This window comes from Periplaneta americana, chromosome 17 (genome assembly GCF_040183065.1).
Source record: "Periplaneta americana isolate PAMFEO1 chromosome 17, P.americana_PAMFEO1_priV1, whole genome shotgun sequence".
In the NCBI taxonomy this organism is placed as follows: Eukaryota; Metazoa; Arthropoda; class Insecta; order Blattodea; family Blattidae; genus Periplaneta; species Periplaneta americana.
In genome coordinates this window covers 121,629,656-121,652,814 of record NC_091133.1, presented here as the reverse complement: position 1 = coordinate 121,652,814, position 23,159 = coordinate 121,629,656, and the positions used below count along the sequence as shown (strand labels likewise).

Sequence of the window (23,159 nt, the reverse complement as noted above, 5' to 3'; positions counted from 1 at the left end):
TTTTTCATCTCTATGTTTTTCTCACATTTACTCTCTCACTACGCTGTAGTATATATAAAACATCGTTAACAGAATTTTGAGTAATTTCAACGATCCTTTGATTTTTCACAGCAAATGCAGGTTTCTCAAAACTTCACATTTTGAGTTGTTTCTCTTTTGAACTGGGCCTTCGATATATATTTCTGGTGGTGTGGAAGAAAAGACCTGATGGCTTTAGCTACACCAGAATATATAAATAATTATATCAGTTTCATGTAAGTAGAGTAGTACAGCCATTCCAGGCAAGTTGGGCATTCCAATGAAAAAGTCTTTTTTCAGAAATATTTGTTTTTTATTAGTGTAGGTCATAGATAAGGCTCTAAATTTAAATATTCCAATGTTTTATTTTCAAAAGGAAAATATTTTACAAGTTTGATGGACAATTAAACTCAGTGGTCTTGGCTAGGTAATAGGGACTTTTGGTTTCCTTGAAGTTTGCTGTTAATATATGTTTTTCAAGGAGCTATTGTTAAAGAAATATTTTGAGAGTCTGCACTGTTAATTCCAGAGCTCCAGGATCAAGAAACATTTTCCTCTGTACTATGTTCTTTGTGTCATTCATTTTAAGTAGTTTGGATTAATAACAATTATTAACAATCTTACAGTTCAAGTGAATATTTTGACTTAGAAATGTCACATTTGTTTTGAAACTGGAAATATGAAGGATGTTAACCCACCTGTAACATCCGTGACATGGAAGAAACGGCTATAAAATATTTACCGATTATGTTTTTGTGAACTAATTGAATGTCATGAGATTTGCATAACTTTCACATGGACACTATGAGAATGAATCTCTTTTTGCTTGAGGCAGAGACCTTTGTGTGTGTGTGTGTGTGTGTGTGTGTGTGTGTGTGTGTGTGTGTGTGTGTGTGTGTGTGTGTGTGTGTGTGTGTGTGTGTGTGTATTTTTTTTAATAAGGTGTGTAAAGTGAGTTCACAAATCTTGTACATCCGTGACGGAACCTTTTCTTTAATTTCTGCAATAATAATAAATTTTATTCAAACAGCTTTTTTTTCTGTAAAATGATACTGATCTTCTAAATTCATTCTAATAATAAAAGTGCATGTAAAATATTTTGTAGTTAAGTTCTTGTTCCAGAGTAGGCCTACGCCTAAATTATTAGAGACAATGTTTAATATTGTTCACAAATGAATGAGTAGCCTATAGAATGTCCATTAACACTGAGATGACATTTCAGACTGGCCAGCAAATAATAATAATAATAATAATAATAATAATAATAATAATAATAATAATAATAATAATATGGAATTACTGGTGTCAATGTAATTGCACATCTGCAAACAATACTTGGAAATTCCTAGCTCAGGAATTCCAGGCAGGACTTCAAATTATGTCAGAACATTTCGTCGGGGTCATAGTGTAAGCGATTATACCACTCAGACGTCTGGAGGAAAGATACTCCTCATATCAGGGTTTCCGGTCATATTTCATCTCGAGAGCACCAAGGCGATGAACATGAATAATAAGACACGACAATGATGATGGCTGCTGTAAGCACGCCGATTACAAGACCACGATACCACGCCTGGCTGAAGAGGCCTTCAAGTTCCTATACGACATTTTTCTGAAAGGCATACCGCCACACATTCTGGAAGCATAATTATTATAGACAAGGGTGAAACCAAAGGTTCAGCACTGAAAAGAGTTGCTGCTTAGAACTTTACCGTTACTGGTGAAGCATGTAAGACAAAGAACACGTTTCGTAGGTTGAATGTACCTGCCTCTTCAGGTGAACTACGAGTATATAGTCAGAAGGTAAGGCTCGTTGCTGTTACGTTAGGTACCACGATGATATTATATGATTATGTGGCATCAGGAGAGTTCTTAAATCTAAATTCAACCTAAATTACATACTATGGACAAACACAGGAACAATTTCCTTTAAGGAAATATTCTTGTGTTCTAACTGGGAATCTAACTGGGGATCGAACCGTGGACCTCATGAACTGTAGCTACACTCTCTGACCACTACACCATAACGGCTGGTCAAGAGAAGTACAAGTAAAAGGACAAAAAATGTAAAGGATCTCCAAGACAACGCTATAAAAAAAAGATGAATGTCGAAAGACATTTTCTCACTACAAATTTAATGTTATGCTTTTCACAATAATTCAGTTCCTTCATCTTGAATTAGTATTTGAAAGACGTGCTTTATTCATGAATAGAATAGAATGTTTTATTTTCGCTGGCAGAGTTTATTGTATGCGTTGAGTATGTCGGCCGACATTACATTAATTCTGCACAAATATTCATAAAATAACTGTATGTTTACTATAATCATTTCTAACACTATGTTCATATTTATGGCATTCGGCATTCAATACTTCTTCATTCAAAAGTGATGAATGTATACAGAGATGAATTTTTGTAAAATGTGTTATAACATACACAAGTTCAGTATTTAATTATCGTGCATTAATATCTTAAACTCAAAGCGAAAAATAGCATCTTCTGTGGACCTCTGAAGAAAGAACTAAGAAAGAAACTAGTGAAGTGCTTTGTGTGATGTGTAGCATTGTATGGGGCAGAAATGTGGACATTACGACGAAGTGAAAAGAAGCGACTACAAACATTTGAAATGTGGATATGAAGAAGAATGGAGCGTGTGAAATGGACAGACAGAATTAGAAACGAAGTTGTGTTTAAAGAGGTTGTGAACAAATAATGATACTGAAACTGATCAGGAAGAGGAAAAGGAATTGACTGGGTCGCTGGTTGAGAAGAAACTGTCTACTGAAGAATGCACTGAAAGGAATGGTGAACGGGAGAAGAGTTTGAGGCAGAAGAAGATATCAGATGATAGACGACATTAAAATGTATGGATATTGTGCGGAGACAAAGAGGAAGGCAGAAAATAGAAAAGACTGGAGAATGCCGAATTTGCAGTGAAATACCTGCCCTTGGGTGGAACACTATGAACTCGAAACGGATTCAATTTAACTGGAATCTGGGACCAACTTTATACTTCGGTCTACATTAAAGATACTCGCTCTCCGTGGTTTTCTTGCCTGTAAAAAATGAAACTTTTACAAAATAGATGTTGTACTGGCATCGGTGTTCTCTGCAACAAGGATCCAACTTATCCGGCACAACTTTTTTGTTTGAATCATATCTTGGGTCCCCCGAGCCATATGCGGCTGTTTTGAAGCACTCAGTATTCCCCAAACCAGAGAAGCCCCCCATATAATCATCTTTCTAACGCGTCGCCGGCACAGAACAAGGCGCGCTCTTTTCTAGATCGCTCCTGCTCCCGAGGGATCTCCTGAACATGACACTTTACTTTCACTTGGTTAAAGTCTACACATGCCCGACTTCCATTGGGTTTTCACTCTACGCACTCAATTTTTTTCCTCACCGACACTAGGGAAATATGAATGAAAAAGAATGTTAGGGGAACTTCTGGCGCAGTAAAATATGCGCCATAGTATTATAAATGAATATCTGCAGCAAGAAATTATTATAGTTTTACTCTTAGAATATAGAGATGAAAATGATGCTCAACCATTCCAGTTGTCATGGATGTTACATTTTTACTATTTTCAGACTCTATATATTGAAAACTAGCCGTACCCGTGCGCTCCGCTGCACCCGTTAGAAATAAATATAAAGTAATTACATAATTAAAATAGGACATTTGATCCAGGGAACATTCGTGTTTGATAGAAGGATAAATCGTTTAATATGTTACTTAATTTAAATTGCATTTAAAATATTAAAATGCGATCATTTTGATCCAGAGACACTCATTTGGTGCAATGAAAATTCCTTTAACATGTTTCTTAATTGTTATTACCAATTATTTTTGGAAAAGCGAAAATTAACAGAAAACTTTTGGCTACAGATTTATTATTATGTTTATATTATATTATATTATGAAAAGTGTGTTGATAACGGATGTACTCGAATTAGAAAGTTTTTAATTTGTTGTGGGAGCTCTTGAATCTCAGGAGGAACAACTTTTAAAACAGCGCAACATAATCTGCTTGACTCATTACCCAATTTTTTTGCATTGCATTTATTGCATATGTATTCAATTGAGCATAGTTAAAATTTGAATTATAAAATAATGGATTGCTAAGCTAACGTACTATTACTGCATACTAAATCAATACACTCTCGTTGTTCGTTAATTCTCTGAGATAAAAATGAATATGTTCACAAACATTATTATAAGAAATACAGGAAATGAATATACAGAATAACCTATCAAGTTTTCTGTGCATAAGAAGCTATTTTAATCTTACCTGTCCTCAATTCACTCACAAGTTACTGTAATAACATTATAGCATTATGTCCATCCAGAGAAACTACATTTTCCAATGATGAAATAATAATTAATTATACAAATCGGTTAATTTAGCTTCCGATATTACTTCATACAAACACAGAAACATTGTCTGTAGGCTATGTTTCATAGCTTTCGATTGTTGTGTCCAAGGCCCCTTATAGATGAAGTCATTTGTTTTTTATTTCAATACACCGCCTTAGATGGCAGTTATTTTAATTTTAAAACTCATTTATCTAATTAAATATCAGTCCTATCAAAATTTTTCAGAGAATAAAACTTATCAGAAATCATTTTTAAAGAAACTTTTGTTATGTAACATAGTTCACAAAAATCAATAATAAGCGAGATATTTCGATTTATTTAATTCAGGTCCCCTTATAACCCCCCTTTTAAATAATGTATTTTGAATGCCATATAGCCTATAATCTAAGTTACAACGAACTTAATTTATATTCCAATTTTCATCGAAATCGGTTCAGCCATTATCGCGTGAAAAGGTAACAAACATACATACATACAGACAGACAGACAGACATACAAACAAAAATTTCAAAAAAGCGATTTTCGGTTTCAGGGTGGTTAATTATATATGTTAGGACCAATTATTTTTGGAAAATCGAAAATTACCAGAAAAATTTCGGCTACAGATTTATTATTAGTATAGATTAAATTACTTTTTTTTTTTTTTTACACTAGTCACACATTTCATGAATTTGATGTTACACCCTTTTTCGAGGAAGATCTTCAATAACTGTACGACTCTCGTGGACCATACAGTGCCATACTAACTAGATTGTCTTTTATTTTGCAGAGGCCCCCTTCCTCTTCACTGTCGTACCCCGGTCCCGGTAACGACGACGTCAGGTCTCCGGGGTCAGGCGGTACCCCGGGCCCTCTGTCCCAGCAGCCAGCGGCCAGTGTCGACAACAGCGATCCAGGTAAGACGAAGACATTTACTAGAAGTCCACAACTCTGTATTCCTCATGACACAATGTATTAGTCTCGAGTTGCACATGATTTGAGACAGGGCTCACACCCCTAATGGCGTGGCGATTTGATCTGTATCGCAAGTGTTGATACGTCCGACCATTACCAATGTCATAAACATTGATCCGGGTTCGAGAACTTATCGACCGCCATTTTCCTAGCATAATTTTTATGGCTGAACGTTTTCCCCCACTTGTCTCGCTAGTGCAGCTCACTTGTCCTGACTTTTGCAGTCGAACACTTTGCATCTCTTGGTGATCACAATGTGGATAAGTTGACTCGGGAATGGGTTTTCTTATTATGTAGATGACCTTAGAGTGTTGTTGCAGCTGGACTAATTGGAATTCCAGATACCTGTTACAGTAGTTGAAGTCATTTCTAGAAACTATCAGTCTGTGGAACTGAATCTGGATGGCATGCAAGCTTTGAATAGAAATAGCAGCTTGCATTCTTGTAATACTGGTGCATTCGCCACGATTTCTGAGCCGCTAATGTCCTGACAGTCCTTCAGTGGTTACTGCGAAGTTTCTTGTCTCTAATAGCTCTTCTACCAACCTTCAAATGACAAAATTTCTCTCACAGTTTGCAATCAGCTGAGATCTTTTTGTCAGAGGACATACACTGTGTTCACAGAAACATTCCATAATATTGACTACCATTACCCAATCAATGAAGTGTATTTAGTAATTTATGCTTAGCTGATAATGATTTACTTAAATTCGTTGGATTTCCTAATATATATCCAATGCTAGTGAAAAGTCCTTCTATTTCAAGTGTACTTAACCTGAAACGTTCATTGTGGCCACTCAAATAAACAGTTAAAATGGAAATTTATTCTTCCTTTGTATATACGGGTAACCATCATCATCATCATCATCATCATCATCATCATCATCATCATCATCATCATCATCATCATCACCATCACCACTTTTACTACTATTACACTACGTAATTCAGTCAACTATTTCCTTGAATTACACAAAACGTAGTGCTAACAACATTAAAATATAGTGTAGTATAGTGGCTGTATATATATATATATATATATATATATATATATATATATATATAATTTAACCTGGTAGAGATAAGGCCTTCTCTTCCCTCTACCAGGGGATTACAACTACACAATTACAATTGTATTTACAATTAATATTAAATTTACAAATACAGTAAAAATCAAAGTACTAAAAGATTAACTGATTAGGGGAGAGTTGGGTAGTATCGGATATCGGGTAATATCGGACAGTGCGTTTCTTTCATCTACCACAGATGGTAGTACCTGAATGACATGGTTACATTTCTGTATGCAACATCATAGAAACGTAACTATGTCATTCAGGTACTATCATCTGGTGGTAGATGAAAGAAACTCACTGTCCGATATTACTCGATGTCCGATACTACCCAACTCTTCCCTAAAAAGGCTAGACAGTTTATTGTAGTAGTTAAGAACAAAGAAAGATTTTTTTACTTAAGTAAAATTTAAACCTAGAATAAAATTATATACAGTGAAACCTCCCCTTACGGACACCCCAAGATACGGACACTTCTCACATACGGACAGATTTTTATGTCCCAACTGAAATAATATAGAAATAATGATAAATTTAACTCTCGTTTACGGACACTCTCGGACACGGACACGGACAGCTGTTTCACAGTCCTAAAGCTTGTTTTACACCCTAACTGCTGACAGAACTTGATTTTCAAGACCTAATGTGTTACAAAAATGGAAATTTTAGTACAGAAATTCCTTAACATGAAAGAAGGCAATAAGGGTCTCGTAGGCTACCACTAGCCCAGCCGGCTACCTCTTCTTAGCTGGAAGCGGGTGGATAAACAAAATTAAAAAAAATTAACCTGTCTGATGAGGCCAAGGTTTCGGAGATCGTGAAATTGTATTCGACACATGATAGGGTTAGTAGGATTATTCTCTCCACTTCAATCAGTTGTTCTGTTTCCAGAGACATGACACCTGAACATAAGGGTTAAGCTGAAAATTGTAAAGTACAGTGCTGCATAACTGTAGACCTAGAATAAAATTGCATGACGCAGTACTGTATTTTCCTTTTTCGGTCTTATCTACTGTACTTCAAAGTTGCAAAGAATTTTCTGTAGTATACTGTGTTTAGAATTAAACTATAGTAATACATTTCATTTAAAGCGTAAAGGGATACATAATCGATATTATAAATTTACTGTTAGATTGAGGAGCCTCCCTCCCAATAAAGGACACCTCCCAGATGCGGACAGATCGTTACGTCCTTTCGATGTCCGTAAATGAGAGGTTTCACTGTAGTGATGAAATTACCGAATATTGAAATATTTTGCGCTAGAATAAAAGAACTATTTACAAAAAGCCATGTCTGAACGAGTCTCTTGCTTTTGAATTCAATTTTATTTCGACAGTCCCTGATGCTAGCAGGTAGCGAATTCCAGGGCAGGACTATTGTGAAAGAGTAGTGTGAAAAACGATACCTAACTCATTATGGGCTTTACTTAAAAAAAAAAAACAGTAAATGTCGAAGTTAGATCTAAAAATAGAAACCCAAGCAAGGAAGTCTAAGGGAAAATGTAAATTTCTCAAGTTTCGATGTAGCGGAAGTGAAGCGAGTAGCAAGACACGTTTTCCACATGATTCATTTGGCGCTGCATGTAACACGGGAGAGGGGTGTCTTCATGGGAATGGATACTGTCAAAGCAAAACGTACGAGCACTCTAGTACAGGAGGTAATAATATAATTTGATAATCATACATGCCTTCAACATTAATGCACAGTGCATTTGGTTTGTGTGTGTATATATAGCGAGAGCAGATACGTCAATAACATGCCATGCGGGCTATATTATTGTTAGGAGCATATAAATAAGCACCGGGCCTCTGAACGTTGCATAGGCTCAGTTTACTAAGGGCTTTTGGTCAGTAGGAGGGTCGTGTGTATAACTGGATATGTTTACATGTAGCTTTGTGACTAGAATTTATTATTATGACGCACAAGGTTTCAACGCTAATTACAGAACCCGTAAATTTCGATTTGCATGTACGATACATTTCCCAGGGCAGGGACATTCGTTTAATACAGAAAATGACGGTTTATTACCATGTAACGTGACTTTTTTCTGCGCCCCCCCTCTCTCTCCCATATTCTCTGTCTCATTTCTCTGTATGCTAGAGAGCCCTTTCGTGTTTACATGGAATGGGCAATCATTAGCCGTCCCCCCCACCTCCAAACACATACGGAGCAGTGCTGACGTATCTATAGAGTATTATAGAGTTATTGCCTCTTGTTTTCTGTTTTTGTCAATGACTTATTGTTCACGTGTAAGCCATTGGCTTAAGGAAGCTGACAACTAGGCTTGAATTACTTCAAAAACTGCCTTTCGGCCAAATGTTCCACCTTTTCGTTCGCTGCGCGGTCCGAACTTGAGATGTGCTTATCGATATCGAAACCTATGTAATTGGTAGTGAGAATAAATCCATCGAATCAAGTCATTTTACCTAAGAGCCAACTGGGTAGTCTCTGAAATTGAGACATCTCATCCTGCCTAAGGTTTTTCCGTGGTTTTCCTAAGGCGTTAAGACAAATGTCGGGATGAGCCCTAAAAGAAATGGGCCACGGACCTGCATTCACTTCCCCAGACATTGGTGACGGCTCAAAATTAATGATTATTCACATCGAACTCGGGCCCTAACAGAATTCAATCGTCCCCTTGTACAGATCAATGGAGTCATCAAAGAGCCAATTGGCTGGTCTCCTGATCTGAGAAAAATCATCAAAGAGCCAATTGGCTATTGCCGTTAAGATTAATCCCTACGCGTTCGAATCTTCAAACAGCCAAACTGGCTATTACCGTTTCGTGCCTAGACTTCTATCACTCCTCCTAGTTGGTACCATCGCGTCTCTCCTTGGTCGCTGTACTTCTGCCCCTCCTCCCCCCCGTATGTTGTAGCTAATCAGTTACGTCCATTTTCGGCTTACCACTGGAAATTTCTAGCGCTCCTTCACTGGGGCGGCAAAACCCGAAGTGAGACAAGTGGCCAAGAGGCTTGGAGCTCACATATTCAGTTTTTCACAGCCCCAACTCCCCCCTTGCAAGGACGTGTTTTCACGTACCTTTAAAGTTTCTCCTCCCACTTCCCCCACTCATTCATTCATTCATTCATTCATTCATTCATTCATTCATTCATTCATTCATTCATTCATTCATTCATTCATTCATTCATTCATTCATTCATTCATTCATTCATTCAAAACTTAAGTACTTTCTCAAGGTTTATACTTACGAGTTTGAGCACTTCCTGTGGCTAGAAGATACTCATTTTCGTAAGAATAAAAACATTCTACTTAAGGCGAATATATAGCTACTCATCTCAAGAGCCTTCTTGATCATTTAAATGTTAGTATATACGCGTGTCATTCATCCTCTTTGACCACATCGAACTGTGATACTCAACTTTTATAGACTTTCGCATGCTACCGGCATGCTGTAATGGTTTATGTAAATTTTTATAATGGATAAATGAATGAATGAATGAATGAATGAATGAATCAATGAATCAATCAATCAATCAATCAATCAATTAATCAATCAATAACATGAAACTTGGAGTGAATCAGAAAAGTGACGTTAATAAAACTGAAAACAAAAAAATAATACGAAATGTTGGATTGGGATTAGCCTACTATTCATTTCTAGAATTCCAGTATTTTATTATTCTAGAGCAATCTAGGCATATATAGGCACAAGTCATTTCAATTGCAATTCATATTTCACAAAATAAACTGTAATAATTGTTAATTGTAATTATTAGCAATAGACTACAATCTAACCTTATAATTTGAGAGTCATTTATATTTTTATAGGTCATGTTTTTGTGAAGAACAAATACGTGTTTAGCCCATCTACATTCACTCTTGTGAAATGTTTAAGGCTTTTGAAGTCTTTTGAATCCACATGTTCATATCTTTTTCTATATTTTTCCATGATACACTATATCGTTCATAAATTCTGCCACTTTTTTTTTTTAGATTTAATTTTAAACTGAACACAATTCAACAAATACTCAGAACTGCATCTACTACAAATCATATTCAAAATAGCATGAGAACGAACTTATAAAAATGAAAATACACTAGCTTTTATTTTTACCAAACATGAGTATATATTCTGTGCAAGATGGACACTTGAATATATTGTACTATGCTTCAAGGTTATGAGTATGTAATCAAAAGTGAGTAGGTAATCAAATGTTTTTATTCTTACCAACAGGAATATTTAGTAAAAAAAAAGTCCAGTATGTACTATATACTCATTTTTATGAAAGTAATTATTAATTAATAATATTAATATTAACAAATGTTGTAATTATTGTTTAGTTAACTGTGCGAAGACAGGTCTGAAGCTCATGACACCCATAAGACATCACTTATGAGGCTACTAAGCCAGGAGATAATGTAGGTTGGTCAGTTCCTTTTCCCCTCCATTACATAAATCACTTGTGTGTGGCTTTTAATTAAGTATTCTAGATTGTATGCAATGAGGAGGGAATGATTCAATCATGAACAAACTCTTATCTGAGAGATTGATTTTCTCAACTTCTGCTTGAAGGAACAAAATAGAATTGTAAATAGATTCAGCTACTGAAACTGAAAAATATAATTGATAAAAAAAAGTATCTATTGACCGCTTCAAAAACAGGTTTGCTTTTAATGGTCATCAAATCTCAGATAGCAGGATGGAATTAATATTGCTTTCATAAATTGTTTTTGTGGTTGAAATGAAAAAACACGTATCTATCTATGCTAAAATCGGAACCATACAGATATCTATTATACATGGTTTTGTCATTACCGTAATCACTATAAAATACAGCGTGATTGATACACAAGAAAGCTTAAGTTGGAAATGTTGTTTCCTGATTTAATTGATTATATTAGTTGTATTAATTCCATTAAAAATGAGCTGTCAATCATAAACGGAATTCTGATGGCTTATGTCACAGTTCCATTTCGAGGCACAATGTGAATATTTTGATGAAACGCTGCATATACACGCAGTCCTTTTTATGTGAACTTCCTGGAAATGAATGGCTGATGTATGGTCTGAAACTCACATCTATAGCTAAGTGACGATAATCTTTTGTCCATTAAGATAAGTGGACTTCCTTCTCGGAACATGTGTGTGTGTGTGTCAGAATTTGACCGACAGACGTTAGAATTTTTATTCGTTCTGAATGTATGGCTAGACTTCCTCTAAAGTTGTCCGCCGTCGTAACGTCATTTGGTTATCTTCACAACTCTTAGTAGAATTCAGAAATATATAACTGTAACGATACACACAGATGTGTAGGGAGGAATTCTTCTTAAAGAACATCCCGATGTGTGGGTCCACGGAACAGCATGAGTTTTTAGTTATCTGTAGCTGATAATTGAGGGACTAAACCAGCTGTTACGGATTGAAGTAAAGCAGACGGACGATCTTTTCAAGAAAGTTACTGGAATAAGAATGATAAAGCTATTCTAACAGTCCGCACTAGTGCTTGTGGTTCGAGTGTGTGCTATTAACATTTCATAAATACTGCAGCTGACGGCGTTGTATTAATGGCTTCCCCATTCATTCAAATCAAAGAGATAACACGATTGTACTAATACGAGACGTGGAATCGAGATGCATTCTCGAGCCGCGGAGTGTAGCGTAACACTACGTCCTATTTTATCTCGAGGACTAAGAAGTTGAGTTATTTAGCAGGTACTATAAAATTACTGTCTTTGGGATAGAAGTCTGCGATGCCAGTGAATTTTGCAAACATTGTTTAGCATCCAAATTCGATATGGACAAGAAATAACCTGTGAATTTTACAAAGGTTATTTAGTGTCCAAATTCAACCTGGATAAGAAATAACTCGTGAATTTTGCAAAGGTTATTTAGTGTTCACAAATTCAACGTAGACGAGAAATAACCCGTGAAGCTTGCAAAGGATATTTAGCGTTCAAATTCATCGTGGACAAGAAATAACCCCTGAATTTTGCAAACGTTGTGCAGCATCCAAATTCAACGTGGACAAGAAATAACCTGTGAATTTTACAAAGGTTATTTAGTGTCCAAATTCAAACTGGATAAGAAATAACTCGTGAATTTTGCGAAGGTTATTTAGCGTCCAAATCGATCTTGGAGATGAAATAACCCGTGAATTTTGCAAAGGTTATTTAATGTCCAAATTCAACGTGGACAAGAAATAACCCGTGAATTTTGCAAAGGTAGCGTCGAAATCAATCTTGGAGAAGAAATAACCCGTGAATTTTTGCAAAGGTTATTTAGTGTCCAAATTCAACGTGGACAAGAAATAACCCGTGAATTTTGCAAAAGTTAGTTAGCGTCGAAATCAATCTTGGAGAAGATATAACCCGTGAATTTTGCATAGGGTATTTAGTGTCCAAATTCAACGTGGACAAGACATAACCCGTGAATTTTGCAAAGATTATTTAATGTCCGAACTCAACGTGGACAAGAAATAACCCGTGTATTTTGCAAAGGCTATTTAGTGTCCAAATTCAACGTGGACAAGAAATAGCCCGTGAATTTTGCAAAGGTTGTTTAGTGTCCAAATTAAACTTGGATAAGGAATAACCCGTGAATTTTGCAAAGATTGTTTAATGTGCGGACTCAACGTGGACAAGAAATAACCCATCAATTTTTCAGAGGTTATTTAGTGTCCAAATTCAACGAGGACAAGAAATAAACCGTGAATTTTGCAAAGGTTGTTTAGTGTCCAAATTCAACGTGGACAAGAAATAAGTCGTGAATTTTACAAAGGTTATTTAGTGTCCAAATTCAACGTGGACAAGAAATAACCCCTGAATTAGGCAAAGGTTATTAATTAGTGTCCAAATTCAGCGTGGATGAGAAATGGCCCATGAATTTTATGCGCAGCAGTCTCTCAGTATAGATATTTTTACAGAGGTTGCTTAAAAAATAAATTCAACACAGATGAGAAATGGCCAATGAATTTTGGCCTGATCTGTCTTTCTTGAGTGAGATTCTTTTATGTGCCGTAATTCTACGACCGGTTTTGAACCCACAGTGCCGTATCCAAACGCCCAATCTGCTAACCACTGCACAGCCGAGGACGACGAACCCATCAGAAGTCTAGAAAAAATTCTGATGCAGTAAATTGCAAATCTAACTTTTGTTTGGTTAGGTAGCGAGCCTAAGACTTAAGCAGTAGAGTTTATAGCCTTTGGCAGTGAAAAGACTTGTGGGAAAATAACGTCGGCGAACGTAAAGGCTTTAAAAATAAGATTTATGTTCTAGTTCTGCATATGCGTCATACACGTCACTTTTTATACACGTGTCATTTAATTTTGTTTGATATTGAAATATTTTTACAACCGCGGAACGCTCGCTGACCATTTGTACGGCTGGGTGGGGAACTTTGCACCGGGTGATTGCTATAACATCTTGTTGACGCGTGCTCGGAGGAGTGGAGGGGGGTATGCTAATTCTATAATAAATAATGACGTCTTTACGATCATCTTGTGTCACAAGGTCAGTTTCCTTGTGGTGGGTCTCACTGACGGAAGCTGGAGAATTCCTGGAAATTGATCTGATAATACGAAATAGGCCATCGCAAAAATAACACAAGAGTTTATCTCTGGTCTGCGAGTCTTGTTCATTCATTGTGAGTAGACACAAATAATTCAGTAAATATAACAATTCAGCATTATGCGAAGAATCTGTCTGCGGTTTCTTTTTTTCGCGATGACTTCTGCTGCTTCAGAGGACTGGCAGTGTCTTCAGTTTTTCTAGCTAGCATTCATTCAGTCCTTCTGCTCACTCCATTCTTACTAATATAAAGATTTTCATACAGTTGATTTCTCGATATTCTTAATATCCTCCTCGATACTCTCCTGCATACTTCAAAGTATCGAAAGCGATCGACACATTTGAGAAGAGGACTAGACACTTTTTCGATAACCTTATAGGTTTCACAAGGTTCACTGCTTTCTTTCTCTCACAGCTTCTTTCTTTCTTTTTTATTTATTTCTTTCTTCCTTCCTGTCATATTTTTTTCTTCCATATTTTTCTTTATTTCTTTTTTCCTTCATTTTTTTCCATCTTTCTTTCACATCTTCCTTTCTTTGTCTCTTTGTATCTGTTTCTTTTTTTCTTTCCTTTCATATCTTACTCTTTTATCACATTTTTTTTATTTTTCTCTTTCTTCTTTTTTTCTTTCTTTCTTCTAATTTTTCTTTCGTATCTTTAATTATTTTTTCTTTCATATATTTCCTTATTTCTTTCTCTCTTTGTATCTCTCATTTCTTTCTTTCTTTCTTTCTTTCTTTCTTTCTTTCTTTCTTTCTTTCTTTCTTTCTTTCTTTCTTTCATTTCTATCTATCTATCTATCTATCTATCTATCTATCTATCTATCTATCTATCTATCTATCTATCTACCTACCTACCTACCTACCTACCTACCTACCTACCTACCTACCTACCTACCTATCTATCTATCTATCTATCTATCTATCTATCTATCTATCTATCTATCTATCTATCTATCTATCTATCTATCTATCTATCTATCTATCTATCTATCTATCTATCTATCTATCTATCTATCTATCTATCTATCTATCTATCTTTCCTTTCTTATTTTACTTTCTTTCTCTCAGATTTTTCTTTTTTTTACATCTCTTTTTCATTTCTTTGCTTCTTTCACATTTTTCTTTCTTCCTTCAGCAAATTTTTTCTTTCATATCTTTCTTTATTTCCTTTTTCTTGCATTCCTGTTTTCTTTCATTTATTTCCGTCTTTTTCATATCTTTCTTTCTCTTTCTCTCTCTTTGTATCTCTCATATCTTTCTTTCAGTTCTTGCTTTCTTTATCTTTCTATCTCTCATTTCTTTTTTTATTTCCTTTCACATATTACTTTTTTATCACATTTTTCTTTATTTTTCTCTTTCTTTCCTTTTTTCTTTCTTTCTTCTATTTTTTCTTTCATATCGTCGCTTATCTGACAAAGTGACGTAAGCGCCAAAACCAAAAATTTGGAGATACTTCGCCAGCACACTTCGTTGGACCATATCTATATTCTGACGAACTGGCGTACATCCATCTCTAATGGTTACTTGGCAGTGGACATCGTGTTATCCTCGTAAACGCCATTGCTCTTTCATTCTTTTTCAGACGAACTTTCGTATCAGGCTCGCAAGTCGCTTACGTCTCTTCGTTAGGTATTACCATTTTTAAAATTGGTCGTTACGTCTATGTGTGCAGTGTATTGCTAGGCTCCCTATAATCCATGGATTGCCACGTTATGCCAACAATGAACATTTATTTATAAATTCGAGCAAACAAACTATTTCAACATTATTAAGCTGTCTGGAGTATGAAATTGGTACAAAAAGAAACAGTCTCTGCAAAGCAATAGTGTATATCAGTCTCATTAAAGCGGCATTGCATTATCGGGACATTTAAATACATTTATTTTAACATTATATCCGTTCTCGTTCTTGTTGTCATTTCCGTTCTCGTTCTCGTCGTTTTCGTTTCCGGTTTATTGTGAACTAGCCTTAAGTGAAAAATTAGAAAGTAAGGCCGCTGAATTTAAGAGGCTGCTTCAAATTAGTTGGATTTGGATTGACAAATTTCTGTTATAGAACGTGGACCTATATTTTTGTTTTAGATTAGCTTGTTTGCTGGAATTGTTATCGTCAAAATTAAAAATTCTTAATAGCATTTGTAATATTTATGGGGTAATACGTAAAAGGTTATTGGCTACTAAATGTGTGTTATGAAACACTTATTCTTACGAGATACTGTTTTCATTCCATAAGCTCTGGTTACAGTACATTACTGAAAACTTTATGACTGTGGCGATAAACATAAATTCCGAGGCTCGAATGGTGCTCAAAGCGACGTTAAGTGATCAGTTACCACACCGACGACGGTGGTTAGGTTATTAATTTAGTAATCAATTAATGCTGCTTATCTTCCTGCGCTGTGACTCGAGATCCAGCGGATCCTGTTTCGATTCCCAGCAACGAAGTACAGAATTTTCATCCTTCCACAGCAACTCGATCTATTTAGTCCACGGTTTGGAGTAACGGTTAGAGGAACGAGCCCGGGTTCAAATCCTGGTTGGGACAAGTTACCTGGTTGGGTTTTTTCCGAGGATTTCCCTCAACCAATTGAAGCAGAATTGTGAACAAACAATCCGGAGGTTCTCGTCGACGTGTCTCAGAAGATAAAACTGAAGAAATTGGAGCAGGATTTCAGAGAAGTCCTCAAAAATCAATTCGCCATGCATCCCGGCAGTTCAATGTGGCGAGATCAACTGTGCATCGAGTGCTTCATAAGCAACTTCGTTTGTACCTCCACAAGGTGCAAATTATTCAACAGTTAAAACCAGATGACAGGCCACGACGATAGACAACGTTTTGTGCATCAGGATCTGTCAATCGGCAAAATGTAATGTAAGGATCTGGGTTATACACTTCCAGTTGCCAGAAACTTCTCATACCTTGCCTTAATGGTTTTTCCCATCAGGTGCATTTCTTCCATATTCTCTCCGGTAATTTATTTGCACTAATTATTGATTTCGTCTCTGCATACAAGAAGAGTTGACCTGGTTGGCGCAGTTGGTATAGCGCAGGCCTTCTATGCCCGAGGTTGCGGGTTCAATCCAGGGCTAGGCCGATGACATTTAAGTGTAGATTTGCTGGCATGTAAAAGAACTCCTGCGGGACAGAATTCTGGCACACCGGCGACGCTGATATAACCTCGGCAGTTGCGAGCGTCGTTAAATAAAACATAATCATTTAACATACCAGATAACAGTTTGTGCGCGTTGCTGCGGAGTCGCCATGTTGTTTTATGCCATAGTTGCCCAACATGTGACATATAAATTACTTCAAACAAATGAAATAGCAATTCTTTGAGTTTCTGCGGAGTAGCTATTTTGTTTTATGTCATTGTTGCCCAACATGTGGCAGATGAATTACTTCAAACAAATGAAATAACAATTCTTTGAGTTTCTGCGGAGTAGCTATTTTGTTTTATGCCAATGTTGTCCAACATGTGACAGATGAATTAACTTCGAAAAATGAAATAACAATTCTTTGAGTTTCTGCGGAGTAGCTATTTTGTTTTATGTCATTGTTGCCCAACATGTGGCAGATGAATTACTTCAAACAAATGAAATAACAATTCTTTGAGTTTCTGCGGAGTAGCTATTTTGTTTTATGTCATTGTTGTCCAACATGTGACAGATAAATTAACTTCAAAAAATGAAATAATAATTCTCTGGGTTTCTGCGGAGTAGCTATTTTGTTTTATGCCATTGATGTCCAACATGTGACAGATGAATTAACTTCAAACAAATGAAATAACAATTCTTTGAGTTTCTCTTTCTTTTAATACCAGTCTCATTTCATAATTCCGCATACTTTGTTAGCAATGATTAATTAAAATGTGGGATGTTAAAAGGGACACACTGTAGGCGTATATATTTTTTGTAATGCTATATGTGGTTGCCATGTTAATGAACTGTCAATAATTATGAGTCCTAGATAAAATTATGTGTCAATCTTATCAATCAGTAAATTACCAACATATACATTATTATATTGGTATTAGTTTTACTCTCTTTCTCTCTCTCTCTGTTTAATTTGAAAGGTGTTTTGTTTTGAAATACAATGTAGACATATTCATTCTGTCTAAACTGCTTGAAGATACGTATAATTGATTTATAATAAGACAGGAAACAAATATACAGGAGTACATTAAGCTTAACCTCAGTTATATTTCTTAAATATATGATCGCAAGCAGATTCGGAAGTTCTTTAGTTGTCTCGCAATGTTTTAGTCACGGTGTTATGGAATTTTATAAGAAACGGTGATGAATTATATTTTTCCTCGTCCCGACAACCATGATGTAGGGTGGCCGTGGGGTGCAGTGATGAACAAGAGCAAAAGCGGGGGTGGGGTGTTTGGGAGGGGTGAAGAAAATGTTAGGAAAGTTGTTTTCCGTCTGGCTCCATCAGCCGATGCAAGCGGTATAAGCTATTAACTCGGGCGAAGAGAAGACTCGAGGAAAAGTTTCGGAAGGCGCTCTTCTGCTCAAACAATTTCCATTAGTGACTTCGCCCCCGTTCCCCACTAACAACACTCCGGTGCAGTAAAAACTTGGTACAGATCCGATTTCACACATTAGGATGGCAACTTGCAGCGTTTCGTGGAAACCTCGCTGCTGCAACCTCGTAAACTTCCGGCGAAAGGACCAGGGCGTGTTCGTTGGTTATCGAGAGCCTTCAAACAGACATGGTCATTGTAATTTTTCTGCTCAGCTGTGGCACTAAAAACTTAACAGAAGCGATTTGACGAATCATTGCACGTTCGAAAGTCTACGTCAAACTGAACTAACGCTGTCCGTACACAAAACATCTTGTATTGCAACTCTTTCATTAAATGTAAACAATGGTAAACATACAATTATGGTAAGTGGTACTGTGTGATTTTGTCCACCGCTGTGGAGTAACGGTTAGTACGTCCGACCGTGAAACTAGCGGATCCGGGTTCAAATCCCGGTTGGGACAGGTTACCTGGTTGAGATTTTTTCCAAGGTTTTCCCTCAACCCATTAAGAGCAAATCGATGGCTAAGATGTGATATCTCGTATCTGTAAATTTGCAGGTGAATGAAAGAACTGTTTCAAAAATTAATTTTTCTCAAACTACACAAGTGGAAGTGAAATAATCCTTTAAATTGAAAGAGGCGATAGAGTATACTTAAAGGAATAGAAACATCTATATTACATTTTGTAATTAAATGTAGCCTACGGTTAATTAGAAAATTGAGTTGGAAGTTTCAACAGTCCGGCAACATCGCCGCTAACACAGTAATATTTCTTCTAGTAATAAAGATGTGGTGGAAAAATTCAAATATCTTGGAGCAACAGTAACAAATATAAACGACACTCGGGAGGAAGTTAAATGCAGAATAAATATGGGAAATGTTTGTTATTATTCAATTGAGAAGCTTTTATCATCTAGTCTGCTCTCAAAAAAGCTGAAAGTTAGAGTTTATAAAACAGTTATATTATCGGTTGTTCTGTATGGTTGTGAAACTTGGACTCTCACTTTGAGAGAGGAACAGAGATTAAAGGTGTTTGAGAATAAGGTTCTTAGGAAAATGTTTGGGGCTCAGAGGGATGAAGTTAAAGGAGAATGGAGGAAGTTACACAACGCAGAACTGCACGCATTGTATTCTTCATCTGACATAATTAGGAACATTAAATCCAGACGTTTGAGATGGGCAGGGCATGTAGCATGTATGGGGGAATCTAGAAATGTATATAGAGTGTTAGTTGGGAGGCCGGAGGGAATAAGACCCTTGGGGAGGCCGAGACGTAGATGGAAGAATAATATTGAAATGGATTTGAGGGAGGTGGGATATGATGGTAGGGACTGAATTAATCTTGCTCAGTATAGGGACCGATGGCGGGCTTATGTGAGGGCGGCAATGAACCTTCGGGTCCCTTAAAAGCCATTTGTAAGTAAATAATACTCGCAATAATTATCGAATAAGTGGGTGTTAAACATTTGGAGGTAGGAAACATTTTTTTTTCTACAATAACTATGAACTTACCACCAATATGTTATTACACTTTTGTGTTACATACAACATGAGCTACTTGCTCTGAAAGTCTGTAGGATTAATTCACTTCTTCCCTGTATATGTTCCTGATTTGTAAGATTTTCTACTCGAGGACAAAATGTTAGTTAAATTTTCAATTTTGTGAACATAATAATGCAGTTAATCTAAATAATAGTGTAATTAAACTAAATAACCATTTTTGTAGATTCGAGGTATCACTTCTTAGACATCGAAATTTATTTATTTATTTATTTATTTATTTATTTATTTATTTATTTATGTATTTATTTATTTATTTATTTATTTATTTATTTATTTATTTATTTATTTATTTATTTATTTATTTATTTATTATTTTGCTAATAATTGTAATATAAAATATAATATATACAGAAAAACTTTAGCTCGCCCCTGAAAAAGTAGAACATTTTTGTAGATTCGAGGTATCACTTCTTAGACATCGAAATTTATTTATTTATTTATTTATTTATTTATTTATTTATTTATTTATTTATTTATTTATTTATTTATTTATTTATTATTTTGCTAATAATTGTAATATAAAATATAATATATACAGAAAAACTTTAGCTCGCCCCTGAAAAAGTAGAACTCGTGCTCAGGGGCGGATTCCTGAATTGAAATTAATAATTATACAATACAAATTGTCTTATGTCTACTATGCAATTATAGTATATAAATTTAAATTTACAATTGTTCAATTTTTATAAAATCCATACATAACTTTTTAAATTTAATGCTAGAACTTTTAGAATTGACAAGATTAGGATATTTAAATATAAATTTGTTATATATTCTTGGGCCTAAATTACTACTATGATTAAATACTGTAACAGTGTTGCATTTTGGTTCAAACAATCTTAAAAAATTCATACCTTCTGTTTCATAATTATGAGAATACAATTCAAAATTATTTCGATTTTTATGCTGGATAACTTTCAGCGCTGGACCCCGGACTCCTTTCTCCGTTATTTTCACCTTCATCTCATTCAAACACTAGATAACCATTGCAGTTGATAAAGCGTCTTAAATAACCAATTGAAAAAAAAACATTTCATGGGTATGATTGTGTCCAAATGAAATAACTCCGATTTAGTAGTTCATTCACAGTCGGAATTGCTGATTCTTCCATAAGCACAAAACAGTAGCAAGATCGCGGAGACAAGTCACAAGCCCCGACTGACAGGAAGTTCGGAAACTGCCAACGTGTAACCACTTTCCAGGAGTCTTCCTTCTTCCTCTCATCATCCCCAATTCCACTGCTTGAAAGAGGACGCGGAAAACCTTGTAATATGAAAACAACTGTCTGGATATTAAGTCTTCTGAGCGAACGAAGGAGTCTAGTCTTTGTGTTTTGTGTGTGTGGGTAAGATTCTTACTAAAACACGGAACGAGTCGAGTGGAAAAGCTGGGGGAGCTTTAGTTTTCATGCTGCAAAGTGCTTATGGTGAAATGCTTACGAGAAAATTGGAGCATGAAGTCGAGGAGGCCTGTATAATGGAGGGTGCGGCCTGGGATGGAGGTTGTTGAGAAGTGGGTACACCAGTCTGATCAGGAATACATTTTTGCATATCACTTTAAAATTAGAAGAAGAAGAAGAAGAAGAAGAAGAAGAAGAAGAAGAAGAAGGAGAAGAAGAAGAAGAAGAAGAAGGAATAAGTTTCATATTTTCAGTTTTATTGCCTAACACACGTCTGAGTTGCCAGGCACTCGCTTACGTGTGATTGCAAATATATAAAATAGTGCATTAAATTTGTAGCTAGGAAATTCGGGACTACAGACATTATATCTAAAAAAAAAAGCATAAATTTTACAAATTATGACTGGTTTTTGGGGCTACAGTTCGTAATTAGAGACTGGTGCAAACGAAGAGAGTTTTGTCAAAATATGGAATTTATTTTGGCGCAATATTCATTTATTTACTTATTTTTATTGATAGTAAGTTTGAAATGAATAAAAATTAATAAATACAATGAATGATAAACTAGCCCACTCCTGAATGAGTAAGACTCGTGCTCAGGAGGGGATTCCAATACAGATAAAAATATAATTAAAATTGAGAGTGAATGCAGATTAAATAGTGTTTAATATGTTTAGACCCAAACTATAAATCCAATACAATTTTTAAATTTTTTTTTTATTAATTTGGAGAGGATTCGTGGTAGAAATATTGTTGGAATAAAATTTGTTTAATAATCTGGGACCTTGACACATGCTATGATAAAAAGCTGCATTGGTTTTACATTTTGGTTCAGACAAACGCAGAGAACAAAGTGAATACCCTTATTTCAGTGCTAAAATATCTCGGTTTCTGAACCATTTGGAGAAGGCTTACATCATAATTATTTGCAAAATAAGTCAACAGATATTAATATTTTTTGTCGAATCTCTATATTTAATACGCTACCCAAATATTGTAATAAATATTCATAATTATCAGTTTTCAGCATCATCAATCCCTTAACTGAATGCAAGATCTAAGTCACTCAATTTTTTACACTGAAAAGAGAGAGAGAGAGAGAAGGAGAGAGAGAAAGAGAGAAGAGAAAACTTCTTACACTGGCTGGATTCAACACAAGTAACTTTTCAACTTTTTCTGACAAATGATTTTCCCTTCTGTCAATTACTATTGATTTGTGCGATGAAAAACCCAAAAAGTTGTAAAAAAGGAGAAATTAAGTGGCAGAAAAATTGATGGTTGAAACATTATTATTATTATTATTATTATTATTATTATTATTATTATTATTATTATTATTATTATTATTATTATTATTATTAATGGAAAAAGTTACACAACACAGAACTGCACGCATTGTATTCTTCACCTAACATAATTAGGAACATTAAATCCAGGAGTTTGAGATGGGCAGGGCATGTAGCACGTATGAGTGAATCTAGAAATGCATATAGAGTGTTAATTGGAAGACCTGAGTGGAAAAGACCTTTGTGGAGACTGAGATGTAGAAGGGAGGATAATGTTAAAATAGATTGCAGGAGGTAGGATATGATGATAGGGACTGGATTAAACTTGCTCAGGATAAGGATCGATGGTGAGTGGCAATGAACCTCTGGGTTCTGGTGAGTGGCAATGAACCTCCGGGTTCCTTAAAAGCCGTTAGAAGTATTATTAT

The 23,159-nt window shown here is 35.6% G+C and overlaps 1 protein-coding gene across 9 annotated transcripts in view; it reads left to right on the top strand.

Annotated features, from left to right (window-relative positions):
- hth (Meis homeobox homothorax) overlaps nucleotides 1–23,159 on the top strand; it is a 1,486,930-nt gene that overhangs the window by 515,495 nt on the left and 948,276 nt on the right. For all 9 annotated transcript variants that reach the window (XM_069816539.1, XM_069816535.1, XM_069816533.1 and 6 more), the window contains exon 7: nucleotides 5,166–5,292. In XM_069816539.1, the coding sequence (XP_069672640.1) occupies nucleotides 5,166–5,292 (127 nt within the window). The remainder of the gene's footprint in view (nucleotides 1–5,165; nucleotides 5,293–23,159) is intronic.